This window comes from Cyanistes caeruleus, chromosome 18, assembly GCF_971803275.1.
Source record: "Cyanistes caeruleus chromosome 18, bCyaCae1.hap1.1, whole genome shotgun sequence".
NCBI classification, from domain to species: Eukaryota; Metazoa; Chordata; class Aves; order Passeriformes; family Paridae; genus Cyanistes; species Cyanistes caeruleus.
This window is the reverse complement of record NC_141718.1, coordinates 11,693,805-11,708,270: the sequence shown is the minus strand read 5'-3', so window position 1 is coordinate 11,708,270 and position 14,466 is coordinate 11,693,805. Positions and strand designations below refer to the sequence as shown.

The 14,466-nt window shown below is 41.7% G+C and overlaps 1 protein-coding gene across 3 annotated transcripts; it reads left to right on the top strand.

The window, feature by feature from the left end:
• The first annotated feature begins 584 nt into the window (after nt 1–584).
• Nucleotides 585–8,235, top strand: LOC111936763 (solute carrier family 2, facilitated glucose transporter member 11-like). 3 transcript variants are annotated; one of them, XM_086855758.1, is made up of 13 exons: nt 595–659; nt 1,527–1,625; nt 2,050–2,210; nt 2,881–3,013; nt 3,723–3,847; nt 4,093–4,222; nt 4,797–4,945; nt 5,499–5,686; nt 5,825–5,935; nt 6,452–6,553; nt 6,702–6,777; nt 7,449–7,576; nt 7,935–8,235. In XM_086855758.1, exons 5-13 carry the CDS (start codon nt 3,736–3,738, stop codon nt 8,139–8,141), a joined length of 1,203 nt encoding a protein of 400 aa, XP_086711884.1. In that variant the 5' UTR covers nt 595–659; nt 1,527–1,625; nt 2,050–2,210; nt 2,881–3,013; nt 3,723–3,735; the 3' UTR covers nt 8,142–8,235. The 3 variants fall into 3 exon arrangements, with proteins under 3 accessions (XP_086711883.1, XP_086711884.1, XP_086711882.1); XM_086855757.1 differs by lacking the exon at nt 2,881–3,013 and having other exon boundaries at nt 585–659; XM_086855756.1 differs by lacking the exons at nt 595–659; nt 2,881–3,013 and having other exon boundaries at nt 1,500–1,625.
• The last annotated feature ends 6,231 nt before the right edge of the window (nt 8,236–14,466 follow it).

Here is a 14,466-nt window from a genome sequence, read left to right as displayed (position 1 = left end):
AAAACTGCATGATGAATCTTTCTCTCTACCAGCAAAGAAAAATCATCTACTAAATGCTTGGCTGGTCAAGCCTGGTGTGCCACTGTAGAATTGTTAAGTTTTCACCCCATTTCAAAACCATGGAGTAGTTCAGTTCCTTCCAGTAATGATTAAGTTACGATGTGCTCCAGTTGCCATCACCTGGAGAGAGGACATCTCTTTCCTATTACATGTCAAAGTCCTGGAGTTCACTGTCCAAGCTCCATCTAAGATTCCCAACAGACAGCTCCGTCTCTAAGTTTCTCACTTACACTGAGAACTGAGCAGGCTATGATGATGGGAACCCTGGTTAAAATTGTTTTCTCAGTCCCCTGTCCCCCAGCAGAAGACAGAGTTCATGAAGCATACAGGTTCTGCAAGGGACACCATCCTGTTTACCTGGGCTAGACATAACTGCTGGTTGAAATATTTAATCCAACAATCCTAAACTTTGTACGACAGCTGGAATATGTGTAATTAACTCAAAAACCTCTGAAGTAAAATTTAACTTCACTAACACGGGACTGGTTCACTGACACTGCTGTTGTATAACGTGAGCATTTGGTTCTTTGGCAGGTACCAGCAGCGAGCAGCAGGCACTGGCTCATTCACAGGACATGGCTGCCTTCCTCTCCAACCTGGTGAGTACCTGCTCACATTCCTCAGGCCTCTTTGACTTACAAAAGCCAAAGATAACATAATAGTAGAGATTCAAGTTCTTTAAAGGTTTTTAATTCCTTTGTTAAACAGACCATCTTTCCTTTCTGTGTTTAAACATCACAGAGAGCAATGGGGCTTGTGGCCATGAAGATCCCGTTGCATTGTCTTTTCTATGCTACAGGATGAAATTAAATGAAATAATGAAATGAAAATCTAACAACAGCTCTGGCTCTTCCACCACTGACTGTGATACTATACTTTGTCTTCTAAATTACTGAAAACAATACTAAATATTAAGCATTGTGATTACTTCCCAAAATAATGAATATGGTAGTGGCACAGCAAAAGGCTAAGAAATCATGACAAACTTTTAAATCAATTACTTTTTTCACTTCATCAAAAGATAATTAGTATAATCCATCAAGAGTTTCCATAATCTTAAAAAGGGAAGAAGTGATATGTATCATCATCCATTATGTTTTGGTGTACATTGGTTGCTGTAGATTGCAGAGAGGGAAAATGCACGGACTGACACCTTTATCCAGCCAACCTGTCAGATGTTACAGGCACACAGTGAGAGTTGGACTCTCAGGAACACCTTCTCAAACTCCTTTTCCTTCTCACAAGCAGAGTGGTGAATTATCACCCTTACACCCATGTTGTTTGCTCTGGCACTGTGGCTGATGGTCGAGTTTTGGCAGCAGTTTAGAGGGATTCTGAAAAATGTTTAAATTCAAAAGGATCTGAAGTGGACAAAGATGAAAGACCAGTGTGGCTACAAAGTCTCTGGCCTTGCACAAAACTAGAGTAGTGAGAAGCTGATGGAGCGTTTTATTTTTGCTTTGCAGGTTCAGTTCCGTGGACTGCTTCAAATGATCTTAGTGCTGGGAATTGGTGGTAGTTTCCCATATGGATTCCATATTTCTGTCATCAACTATCCTTCCGTGGTAAGTGTAGTCATCCTCTGAGGCTGAGCCCTCTGTTCTCCCATAAATCCCAAATCCCAAATTTACTGAGCATTCAGCTGATATGTCTAGGTCTTTTCTTTGGCTAACAGCAACATCACATGTGTACAGAACTTTTCTTCCTGAAAAGAACGGGATAGCATTTTCTGTTTTAAATAAGCTCTTGCCATGTAGTGTACAAGTCCCCAAAGGAAGGCACAAAATGAGCTCTCAACATGCTCACCAGGAAGCTTCCTGGCTGATACAAACTTGAAGAATATGCTGTGTGGCCTCAATGAACTTGTTTTACAAAAAAAAGTCTCAAAATAAATCTAATATGGAACCATAGTCTTGATCTGAAGTACAAGAGCCAAATGTGAAGGGATCTTACACCCATCATCCAGGCAAATCTCGCTTTATTTTCCAGCACATCAGGAAGTTTATCAATGAAACCTGGATAGATCGACATGGCTCTCCCCTCCATCCTGACACAATCATGCTGTTGTGGTCCTTCATTGTGTCTGTTTATGGGATAGGAGGATTCCTGGGAAGCCTCTGCTGTGGCTACCTGACTACAAAATACAGGAAGTAAGTGCTTCTTGTAACAGCTCAGCAGTCAGAAAGTACAGGGAAATACCAAGGAGGACAAGCAAGTCCCTTCTCTTTGGTTGAAGCAGCCCTGTTGAAGACAATTGATTTGGTTTTCTGGCACATCCACTTTTTCCAAGCAGCCTTCTGTCCTATTTATCTGCCCTCCCCAGGGAACCATGCTCTGTAAGGCTGCAGTCATCATCACATCACCAGATCAGTGCCTCTAGGAGTAGTGGCACAGGTTCACATTCTCTTCAAGGTCCCCTTTCACTAAGATCTCCCAAGCTTTACAAACTCCAACAAAGGAGCTGTGTGTCTTGTGTTGTAACACATTATATGCAGTTACTCAAACACCTGGAAAATATCCTTATGTGACGAAGAAGAGTCAGATTTCCATTTAAATACACTCATTTGTGGTGGTGACATTGCATTAAATATTCAGATCTACTCTAGAGAAAATGCCAAGAGGAGAAAAAAAATTGCTTGTAATTCCACAAAGATATAATCAGCACCAAAACAAATGTCTAAGAGACATCTCTGTTCTTGGCAATCCATGTTACTGAAAGGCAGTTCCAAACTATCTTTGCCACTGGACAAAGGAAGGATTCCTCACCAGTCTGGTCTGTTCTTGGTGCCTTGTGTGTAACACCACTAATTTCATTTGCAGAGAAATTGGCAAACATATCTTCTTGGTGTGACCCACTTAAAGATCTGCTCCACAACACACTGATCCAGGGGCCCCTCATTTGGGTCTCAACAAACCATCTTAGCCTGCCTGCAATTGTGTTCTTTCCTAACAGGTAAGTGCCCCCAAGAAATTTCTTGTGGGACACTGCCTCATCCCACACGCTGAGAGTCTCCCAAGACTGGAAACAAGATCACCTCTCCCATGGCTTATTTAACACGTGGTAGCCTAATTGCTGAATCACAGCCTAAACTCAGAGTCTCTGTGATCCTTAATGTGTGCAAGGGGGCTCTTATCTAACAAGTGTCACAGCAAAACCTCTGAGTGCAAAAGACTGAGCCTGAGACACCAGGGTGGTGAATATGTGATTCTGACTTGAAATGAAATGTGCCACTAAAAAACTCTGTCTGCCATCTCAGAGCACCCATTTAGCCAAGAGTCTTTAGTACGAGCCCTTCTAGAATGGGACTTATGGACTCAGACTATTTCTGGGAAACAACCACACATGTTATGAAGACTTACAGCCATTTAAAAATCTTGGTGGCAAACTGGGCCAGTCCTTCAATCTTTTTCCCTACTTGTACTGTGAAAATGATGACAAAAGGGTTCCAACTGTTTAAATTCTTACCTAAAAAAATGTATTAATTCAAATCTAAAAGATCCTAAAATTATAAAGAACCATTTAAGTCAAAATTATTATTTTCTCAAAACAGTAGGAATGGCTGTACCATGCTTCCTGTCACAACAACAGTACAAGAAGTTCTCATTTCACACTAAATTCTCAAGGGTTTTTGTTTGGGGTTGTTTTGTTGTTTTTTTTTCAGGAAAAAGTGCCAAATGTTCACCAACCTGATCATGTTGGTAGCTGCACTTTTCATGGCCCTCAGTAAAACAGCCAAATCCTTCGAGATGATTCTGGTTGGGCGCTTTCTCTATGGCATTGGTTCAGGTATGTCCAAGGCCTGCAGGCCCCTGACCTGCTGTCCTGGGGTTGTCTCTACAGCCACCCTTGAAGAAAGATTTCTAAAAGCAAATACACCAGGCACTCAATAAAAGTGAAAGATATCATCTCTTTTGCAAGAAATTGTAATCTAAATACCCAAGTGAATGGAAACAATATAAGAGAGGATGATGGTCAGAAAGTTAAGCTTTTGTAAATATTTTAACTGTTATTTATCCTCTTGTATGTTCAAGGTTTTTCTCTCAATATACATCCTCAGTATGTAGGAGAGATTTCACCCAAGAAGCTGCGTGGGTTTACCAACTCCACTGTCGCTGTTTTTCTGACCCTGGGAAAACTCACAGGACAGGTTGTTGGGCTACGGTAAATTCTCCAATTTTTCTATCAGGTTACACTAAAAATAGAAATGTTTCTATAACTTTACCCTCTCCCCTAGTCAGTGACAGAGAAACACTCACCTCCTCCCCAAAATATGCCTTAGCTTATGCCAGAAGAAAAATATTGATTGTATTTGAGGGAAATACGGTTTTAAATATAGAAGGCAGAAAATTATTTACTCATAATGTGATTTCTTCTTATTTTCACACTCTTTCTATTAGGAGACTTCCCCTTCAAAATTCTTTGTACTTAAATGAAAAGTCTTGGCAAGCTGTTTTGCTCTTGTGGCCAAGCAGTCAAATGAGTCTCATCAGCTCTCTAGACATTATACTGGGTTCCAATGATATTAAGAAAGATTTTCAAAATATCAGCTAATTCCTTTAAAATAAATTGTCAGAAATAAAAATAGGCAAATTTGTGAAATCTGCCAAATTAAAATTCAGGGGTTTACTCCAGTGAGCCCTTGAATGGAATCTGAGCAATCCTTATCACTGAGAAAAAGTTCCTCAGCATTCATTCCATTATTTCAGCATGATTTTGTTTCACATACACTTTCCAGGGAGATTTTAGGAAGCGAAGCCTTGTGGCCATGGTTGTTAGCATCTAGTGGACTTTCAGCATTGGTTCAACTGGTTACCCTCCCATTTTTCCCTGATTCACCATCCTACCTCCTGATACAGAAGGGTAATGAGGAAGCCTGCAGGAAAGGTAGAGTGTCTGCTTTCCTCACTTACTTCCCTCCATCTGCTCTGTCCCAGTGAGAGCCGCTGCAGAAGATGAGGCAGGGCAGAGCTGTGCTGCACAGTGCAGTGCCACGGAGCACAGGCAGCTTCACAGACAGCAGCTGAGGTACCCATGGCAATGTCTGCATTCACCTGGGCCTCACTCAGCCTCATTTGGCCCATGAAGACAAGGAACACACGTTTATCAGCTTGTCTAACATTTCCCACCTTGGTGGGTGCTGCTTTGTTTCTTTAAAGGAAATGGTTCAGGCAGCTGCCCTTTGTCCTTAAACAAAAAGTACTCAAATGTTTACTTTGTTTACAGTTAAGTAAACTCCACATTAGAAAGCTGTGCTATACTGACAGCCAGCCAGACAAAATCCTTCAAATTGCCCCTGCAGCAACCAGATGGCAGCAGCAGCAGCAGCAGCAGCAGCAGCACCTACCCCAATGGACAGGCAGCCTAAAGGGTTTAATGCAACCACTCCTGATGGAGCTATCCTGGTAGGATAATCCACTTCCCTCTTTCTCCCCTACAGCCATCAGGAAGCTCTGGGGGGAAGGAGACCACCAGGCAGAAATTGATGACATTATGAAGGAGAAGGGTGCAATGGCGAGCACGAAAACCTTGCGTGTGCTTGAAGTAATAAAAGAGAGATCTTTGCGCTGGCAGCTTTACATTTTGATGACCGTCATGACCACGTTGCAGCTCTGTGGAATCAACGCAGTTGAGTGCTCTCTTTATCCCCAGGATGAGAGACAATGCCAGGCAGCATTACAAACCCCTCAAAGTCAATGTTATTAAACCAGCTTAGAATTGTATCTCAAATGCAACACTTTTTTTTTTCCTCTTCACATTTTGCAGATATACTTCTATTCCTTTGAAGTGTTCCACACAGCCAAGTTTGAAGAATACCTTATCCCATATGTGTCCCTTGGAGTTGGGTTGTGTGAGTGCTTATCCTCTATATTGTGTGTAAGTCTTTTCAGATTTGAGTTTGAAGGGAAAATTTAATGTGGTCAACAACTGCACTTTTCCTTTCTTGTAACTGGGCTCAGGGAAATTTTGCATAACCTAAGCCACTTTCGTGCTTCTGCAAAACCACAGACAGGATACAAAGAAGTTTTTTTCCCAATTATTTGCATGACTGTGTGTCTTCAGACTCACTTTTTTTCTGCAAAATAATAATTTTCTGATGTTCTGGGTTAGATGTGTGTACGTTTGTGTGCACAATTTGACACATACCAGCATGCAAGAGAGGGAACTGTCTAATAACAGCTTAGGATTTATTAGGGACTAATAAACACAGTTTCATTAATAATGAATTTGTTTTGAAGAAACTAATCAAATTCATTAGGAATTAAGATACTGTCAAATGACACTGATTTATGGCTATTATTTAGACAAGTTTTCTGCACAGAACACATGGAGAGAGGAGGAATTATTTCCTTTGAGAACTGGGGTTTGTGACCCATGTTTTCTGCTTTCCAGAGCACCCTTATAGACCGGTTTGGGCGGAAGGTGCTGCTCTGGGGTGGATACTCACTGATGTGTTCTGTGCTGGCCCTGCTCACCATGACCCTGTCACTGCAGGTAAAGAGGCCTTGTGGCCACTTCCCCAGCCCACCTTCCTGCTCTTCAGTGGCAGGAGATGCATAAAAACTTCAGCCAGTGGCAGGAAACACAGAGCTCTGAGATTTTGTCGTGTGTCTAATGGTTTGTTATGGTTTCTCACTTTTAGCATCGGTTTTTCTGGATGCATTACTTCAGTGTTATCTTGATCTTTCTTTTCGTTGTCTTCTATGGAATTGGACCATGTGAGTACATCAGTGATTATGCTGGCAGGAAATTTGGTATTGTATTGACTGGCAGCACAACTGGCAGAGGAAGAACAGGCTAGTACTTGCTAGAAAATTCTGGAAATTAAGGAGGGAAGGGAAGACATATACAAGAGGGAGACAGGAAAAGGATACAGACACCTCAAATTTTATTGCTGGTCTGTGATCTAAATAATTTAAAACAGTATCATCTTCTCCAGAGAGTGTGAGATAGAAATTTCAAAATAATTTCTAAATTAATCAGCTAAAAACAGGATTCTAGGCATTGCCTAGATGTTATAGTAAGCATCTTCAATAACTTAACAAGTTAAGCTTATGCCTACCAACATGCTCCAGGTGGAAATGGCCACAGGAGCCAAAAGGGAGGCTGGTTTTATAAACCACTGCACCAGTAACAACTGCCAGAGCAATATGGAACTGCACAGACCCACTGATACCAGAAAAAGGGTTCCAGTACCTACAAGAGGAACCTAAATTAACTGCTGGACTCCATTTCTGGAATCAAGGTCTTTCACCCTCATAGCAGTGGCCACCTATCAACAGGTCACCTATTCTGCCTGCCCATAATCTCTGCCGCTGCCATTGGCAGGAGCTTCAGCAGAAGCAAGGAAACAAATAAACCTGGTGTGTGCTTGGCTTTGCTTTTTCAGCTGGAGCCACCATATCTGTGATGGTTGAAATCTTCAGCCAGTCATACAGACCATCAGCCTTTCTGATTGTTGGCTGCATCAACTGGATGGGACTGTTCGTACTTGGGATGATTTTTCCAGTAATTGTTGTAAGTGACTCTCACAGGATTGTTGTAAGGACTCACACAGAGGATCTCTCCCTCTTTCCAGGCTAATCTATTTCCAAATGCTGACAAGGGGAAAAATAATAGCAATAAATTGCAATGACACACAAAGCTCTGTCCAAACATCAAACCTGCTCAGAAATTCCCCAGGTTTGTCAAGGAGCAGCAACTGGACTCAGGTCAAACATGGCCAGTGGAAATTCCTGGTTTGATACCTGTCCTGGACTGTGTATTCAACACACCTTTGATTTTGAACTACTAAGACACAGGCTTGCACTAAAGTGCAGGGAAATAAAAATGAGTTTCTTGTTTTCCTTAAATTGTTTTGCATTTCTGCTTGCAGGATAACCTTGGACCCTTCTGCTTCCTTATCTTTTTGGGAATCCTTGCTTTATCAGCAATTTTCATCTACCTGTATCTTCCTGAGACCAAGGGAAAGTCAATCATGGAAATAAAAGCAGAATTCAACAAGCTGAACTTTGGGAAAAAAGAAACCTCTGTCACTGAAAATAACTTTCCTAAGGAACAGCTGTCTTGCACCAAGCTCTGAATGTTCAGAGAAGAAATTTGCATCTCTTAGAAAAGACAGGAAATAATGTTGCAATAGAACTAAAAAGGAAACATTAAAAACAGACTGCAAGCTCTTCTGTCTCATTTATTTTTTCTTTTTTAAGGTAGATATGAAAATCATTATTCTAGAGTAACACTAAGTATCTCATAAGCAGGAACCTGCTGGCAAACAGCTCAGAGTATCAGAAATACTAAAGAACAAGTGAAATATTTTAAGAAGACAAACCAAGGTAAAGAATGATTAAGAAGGCTCAATGACCAACAGTCATGAGGTTGGGGAAACATAGAAGTCTAAAATATTTGGCTGACAGGCATGCAGAGGAAAAGCTAAATACATGGTTTAGGGTGACCCAAGCAGATACAGACTAAAAACTTAGCACCTTAAATTCAGAAAATAGGTTTCAGCATGGCAAAAGAAAAAAGTATTGAAAGTGAAATTGCTGCACAACAGTCCTGGAGATGTAATGGAAATCTCAGTGGAAAACACCCTAGCAACTCTAGGCAGAGAGAAGGATCTGCTAAACTCAGATATTCTTGCATGCAAAAGAAGTAAAATGGCTGCTATATAATAAACCAGACTTTGGAGAGCATTCTGGTGTCTAAGGAACTGATTTTCAACCTGGTGCATCAGCTTCTGGGAATTACATCAGATGTTTTCACAGAAGAAAGAGTTTGTTTTGGAAATGTTTTTCTTGTTATGTAAGCAAGCTGGGAATAACGACTGATTATTGTACCCAGCAGTAAAAATAGGTTGTGAAGTTCAATGGAAATAGTCTAAGTTTTTCCAAGTGACCAATAACAAGTATAGGATGACTTGTAGCTAACCACTTTAGATCATGCCACCTGCCTTCCTCTAACCACTGAAGAAAAATGAACCAATATTACAAACTACAGCTCCTCTCCTTACAGATGGAGGTGTCACTTGGGTTTGTTTTTAACGCTTTGGCTTAGGAAACCTACCTTGAAAAGGCTTTTTGTAAACTGATTTTATTTCTGTGTTTTTTTAGGGTTTTCATTATTTTCAGAATGCCTACAGGAAACACAGTCCACAAACGTGGGCTGTAAATGAACACTAACATAGTAATTTCCATCTCCTGACTTTATTTGCTGGCTTTTTACAGCAAGGGTGCTACAGTGAAGGAACTAACTTCAAATCAACATACACCAGACAATCATAGGATGGATTGGGTTGGAAAGGACCTTAAAGATCATCTAGTTCCACCTCCCTGCCATGGGCAGGGATGAAACCATTTAGATCAGGTTGCTCAGGGCTCAGTCAACCTGACCTTGAACACAATCAGCTTCAGCACATTCATACAGAAGTTTTCACCATTAAAAAGTATTTGCTTCAATTACAGTGTTCAATACAAGCATTTAGAGCAAGCTATAGAAAGCACTCCCTCTTTTCTGCTGTCTGGAGAAAATGGAGTGAGTATAAAAACTCTTAACTCAGAAACTACTGGCATAAAGACACCCATCACTTTTAATGTGGAGAGATTGTCAAACCATTTATTTTATTCCCATCACCATTTTCAACCTGCTTTCTCCACACATCTCACTGTGAACACCCCCTACCAAATGTCATATTATCCCTCTTCATCACTTCTCTCATGTAAGGCTCTTCCAGGAGGCAGTGAGAACTGATCCCAGCCTCACCACACACTCCCTCCACTCTGGATAAAAGCCACCAATGTCAGAAAGCCTGTGGATCTCCTATTTCTCAGGAGTTATGACTGTTATGGAACTATTTGCACAACAAAGGAGCAAGTTGAAAACAAGCCTTCTCTAAGCATGTAGAATCCATCACCACAGCGGAAAATCAAGACCCTGATTTTAAGGCATCTTTGTCATGGCTTAGTCATGGCTCAGGAAAGGTCTGCACAACATGTGTCACTGGAGGGTTTTTGTTATGGTCCATTCCACAGAGAGAGTTTCAGACATCAGAATTGAATCATCCATACAATTTTTAAAAAAACAATTACTAGACTTGCATAAAGATGTGCATTACAACCTACACTCAGTCTCTGAAACACTTGCTTTTTCACTGGTTTCAGGTTGGGCTGTATCCCAGGTGTCACTTTGGATGCTTTGGTTTCCAGAGTGCAAAAGCTGAGTTCCCTCCCAGGTCAGTGCCTTGGCTGTCTGTGTCAGCAGCCTGCAGATGGCACATTCAGCCTCACCTCTCCTGAGACTCTGCCACCCCTCTCAGTGCACCTGCTGAAGGTATCACTGGCTATTTAGAGGCTGCTGAGGCGCCTGCTGGCACAGGGGGCTGAGCCAGCTTGTGAGAACAAGGTGAGCTGAAAAGAAACCTGCTTGTGATCTCAAGTTGCCTAAATTCATTGTTAACACAAATATAAGCAAGGATAAAGTCCCAGAGTCTTTTGTAGGGGAGCTCACCCAACAATCATCAAAAGCCTTGGGGAAACCAGCACAGGTAAGTCCATTTGCTGAAATATCTTCCTTCTTTAGTCAGCTCTGCCTATGCAATTAGCTGGTTTTGAGTGATAGCCTTGATAAACTAATATAGTTAATGACTCACCAGTATTTGCAGTCTTCTCTCTAGAAGAATATCAAATACTTGTTCACTGTAACTTAGTTTTATTGAGGTCTCAAAACCCTGGAGTATTCAAACTATCTTTGTGTAGGATGATATTGCATGTAGTTATCTGTGTATGTGAAGACACTGGATGTAAGTGGGTGTGTCCACAGGTACCTGTGAATACCTCTCAAGAATCTGGCAGACTGAAAAGCAAACCTCACCCTCTGCTTCCTTGCTGAGTCCTGTTGAATAAGTGCCTGTTATTTGCCAACAGAATGCCTGTAGCCTAGTGGTTACAGTTGAAGTAAAAAAGTTATTTATTCAGCTTGCTTGGACATCTGGCAAAAATATCTGTGTACCATTCTGCTATTTGTAATCAAAATACCAGAGTAAAAGCTGCCTGCTGGTTTCACTACCAAACTGGAGGGCTTTTACCTGCCAAAACATATGGCAGTATGATACTGAGGTGAAGTCTTGAAATGTTGGTATTGAGGATCTTATAAGAATTTATAAGGCTATTATTTTCTTAGTACTGACTGGTCACTGGGCAGTGTATTGGTTGCTTACTGAATATTGTTGAATATGAAAAATCAAAAGAAAACTTCTCTACAGAGCTGTCAACTTCAGAACATGAGCTACACCTCAGCTGTTGTAGCAGCAGTAAAATTGGCTATGGATCTGTAGCTGCTTGTTTAGGCACCCTTTCTGCCTGTTCATGAGCCCATTTTCAGAAAATGTTTATTTTGCTGTGGGAGTGATGCTTTAACTGTAGAAAGAATAAAGTTTTGGTGCCTACAGAAAGGGCTCCCCAGCAAACTTTTCTCTATGCACTGGGACACGTCAAATTCTTATGTAAAACTGATGTGTTCTATCCCTCTTTAAAAAAAGACAATTTTTATCAGTCTAGCAAACAAGTACTTGCTGGTGGGGGGGGCAAGGGGTGTGTCTTGCATAACAGCTGAATATAAAGCTAGAGGCCAGGGCTGGGATGCAGCTGGAACAGGTTTGTGCAGCTGTGTGGAAGGGATATGTAATGAGACTTAGAAATATACAGGGAATAACAAAGATATTTTTCTGAAGAGGGCATACAAGCTCTTCGTGACAAAGGAGGCAATAGGAAGGGGAGAGTCTTTTAGTTATAACACAGAAAGAAGGAAAGGATTAGGGTGGGCTGGAATGCAGAGCTGTCCTCACACAGGAAACTGCAGCACTTCAGAAAAATGCAGATTTTTAATCAAATAGGGTTTTTTCCTACTGGAAGAACCGTTCCAAATATTTTCAAACTACTCTAAGAAAATAATGCTGATTAATGCTTCAACTCATTTTTTCTTTTAATAGTGATAACCTGCTTCCTGGGTAGATGTTAAAGGCATGGATGTACCTACACTTGGCATAAAGTTGAGAGCACATGGTGTCCAGACAGGGGAGAACAGGGCTGAGCAAGTGGTACCTCAGCAGGATCTCCTTGGCTTATCCTGTACTGCTGTGGTCTGATGCACCTTACACCCAAACAAACTGTAAATGATGGCCAAGACTAATTACCCAGACAACTCCTGGTACTCAGACTAGCTTGTTTTACCACCAGGGTTAATTGCTGCCGACTTCCAACGATGCGCTGCTAATAAACGTGGGTAAGAACAGCACAGGAGGCAGATGAATGCCAGAGGAACTGATCCCTAGATTCCCCAGTGTGTGGATCTGACACTGTGTATTAGCAACGGGGAAAATCGTGGGCTGGTCATTAATATTAACATAGATACTTTCTTCTGTTTTTCCTGATATCAAGAACAAAAGCAGGATTAGGCTGTATTTTGTTTAATGAGGGGGATGTTGATTTAGGCCTCTGCTGTGTCAGTTCACATTTACCTCAGCAGGGAAGACTGCAGCAGGAGCCAGTGAGGTGCAAAATCTCTCTGGAACGCAATGCGGCTGTGGTACCATTGCACACCCCCCTCACCCTGACCTTCCCACACAGGCAGGGAGAGCCTGGTGGCTCAGAGGAGGAGCTGGAGATATTACAGGTCACTGGAATGACCTGTAATAATAATGAACTATAATGACTCCTGGAGCACCTGGACTCAGAAGCCTAAAATCTACGGAGTCTTTGTACTGGCCTTTGACACAGCAGTGAATATCTCAGAGTAGAATGCAAATGTAGACAGTAAAATGTCAACAAATGAAAGCCTTATATATGAAAAACATGCATTTATTTTCACTGCAGTTTTGGTATAGAAATGCCTTCCTGAATTTTCAAAACTTTTCTTAATACAGAAAAAAAAAAAAAAAACACATTAATTTTCTTCTTCCAACAGTATCTAGCAGTACAGATCTCCCCTGATCTGGTGATGTCCTTTGGTGGCTCCACAGACCCTTGTGTTACATGCTTTCTCTACAGCACAGGAAAGGTAGGGGAGCAGGAGAACAAGGTCTACTCCAAACTGCTTTGTGACTTGAGAGCAAAAAGCTGAAAATACCATCTGACAGGTGAGCTCATACAGCAACTTCTCTGACATGACTTTCCACAGATTGTTAAAACTATTCATCCCAGGCTGGTCCTTTGGCCTTCTCTATTAATGTGCTGACTGGGGAGGTTAAATGCCAAATCAACTGAGCAACTCCCCAGCTAAAGAGAAAAAAGGAGCCATTGCATGCGCTCCAATGCTGATGTCCAGAAGCTGCAGAATTCCTTTGTTAAAATGATGTAGGTTCAGGCACTGTATGTACCCACAGCTATCATGTGCAAAAGACCAGGTACAGACACAATAACTTGATCACTAGGAACTCCAGAATGCAAGTAGATATGGCAATAAAAAGGGCAGGAGGAAGGGAGTGTAAGGCCTGAGAAGGATAAAGCCCATGGGGAGATTTGCAGCATGGCTGTGTGTCCTGGTGCAGGAGCACTCTGCCCAGCCTGCAGCACTCTGCTCTCAGCTGCTAACGGTGCCTGCCTTCCCTTCCAGAATCTACATCAGCTTCTTTGACATCAGTCCTGGAAATGTGGACTGGAATAACACCACCTTTGCTTGAGGTGCCCTAGGGTGATCACAACTTATTCTTGAACCCTCACTGTGGTTTGAGAACTTCAGTTCTAGTCACCTTCTGGCATTTGCCAAATTCAAGAGGCATTGGTATCTTAGTTGCTGCTACCCACTGCTATTTAACATCTTGCCTGCTGCCTAAATAAAAATGCAGCAGAAATCTTATGACTGAGACCTTCTTTTTACTCTGGGAAGGCCTGTAGTTGAGATGAATGGTGCTTTCTCAAAATACTCTTGGATAGAAGCTTTCCTTTCAAAAAAAGTTTAGTCATTTATGAAGATGAACACCTCTTTTGCCTTTGCCCTGTCCTTGCTCAAGAGCCAAATTTCAAGAAGAGATAACTATATCTTGACTTCGTTTCAAGATTTATAAATGTTAATAAATGTGGCTACAAATGTTGCAGGTGGACTTCCCTTCTAAAGGAGCAAAGACACGATTACCTCTTATTTAAAAGAGATGGATTGCAGTCCACGTCCTCTTTAGGCCTAACACTACAGGGATATCTAGCTGAGTAGCAGAAAAACTTATGCTCTGAGTCTCCCAGGGCTCAGCACAGACAGAGGGAGTGAGTGGAAAAAACCACTGTTCGCTGCTGTGCCCTCCCCTTTTCATCCATTCAACAATTTGTAGTGACAGTGAAGATTAGAGCACAGCCCAGAATGAGGCAGAGGCACAGCAAGCCACAGTAAGCCATTCCTAGGGACTGAAGTGGTAAATTAATTAT

Excerpts from the sequence above, each read along its gene's own strand:
- LOC111936763 (XM_086855756.1), top strand. The coding sequence starts at position 1,500 with ATGGAGCGTTTTATTTTTGCTTTGCAGGTTCAGTTCCGTGGACTGCTT. Across the intron at positions 4,946-5,498 it reads TGAGGAAGCCTGCAGGAAAG|CCATCAGGAAGCTCTGGGGG; the intron begins GTAGAGTGTCTG and ends TCTCCCCTACAG. Across the intron at positions 6,778-7,448 it reads CTTCTATGGAATTGGACCAT|CTGGAGCCACCATATCTGTG; the intron begins GTGAGTACATCA and ends TTGCTTTTTCAG.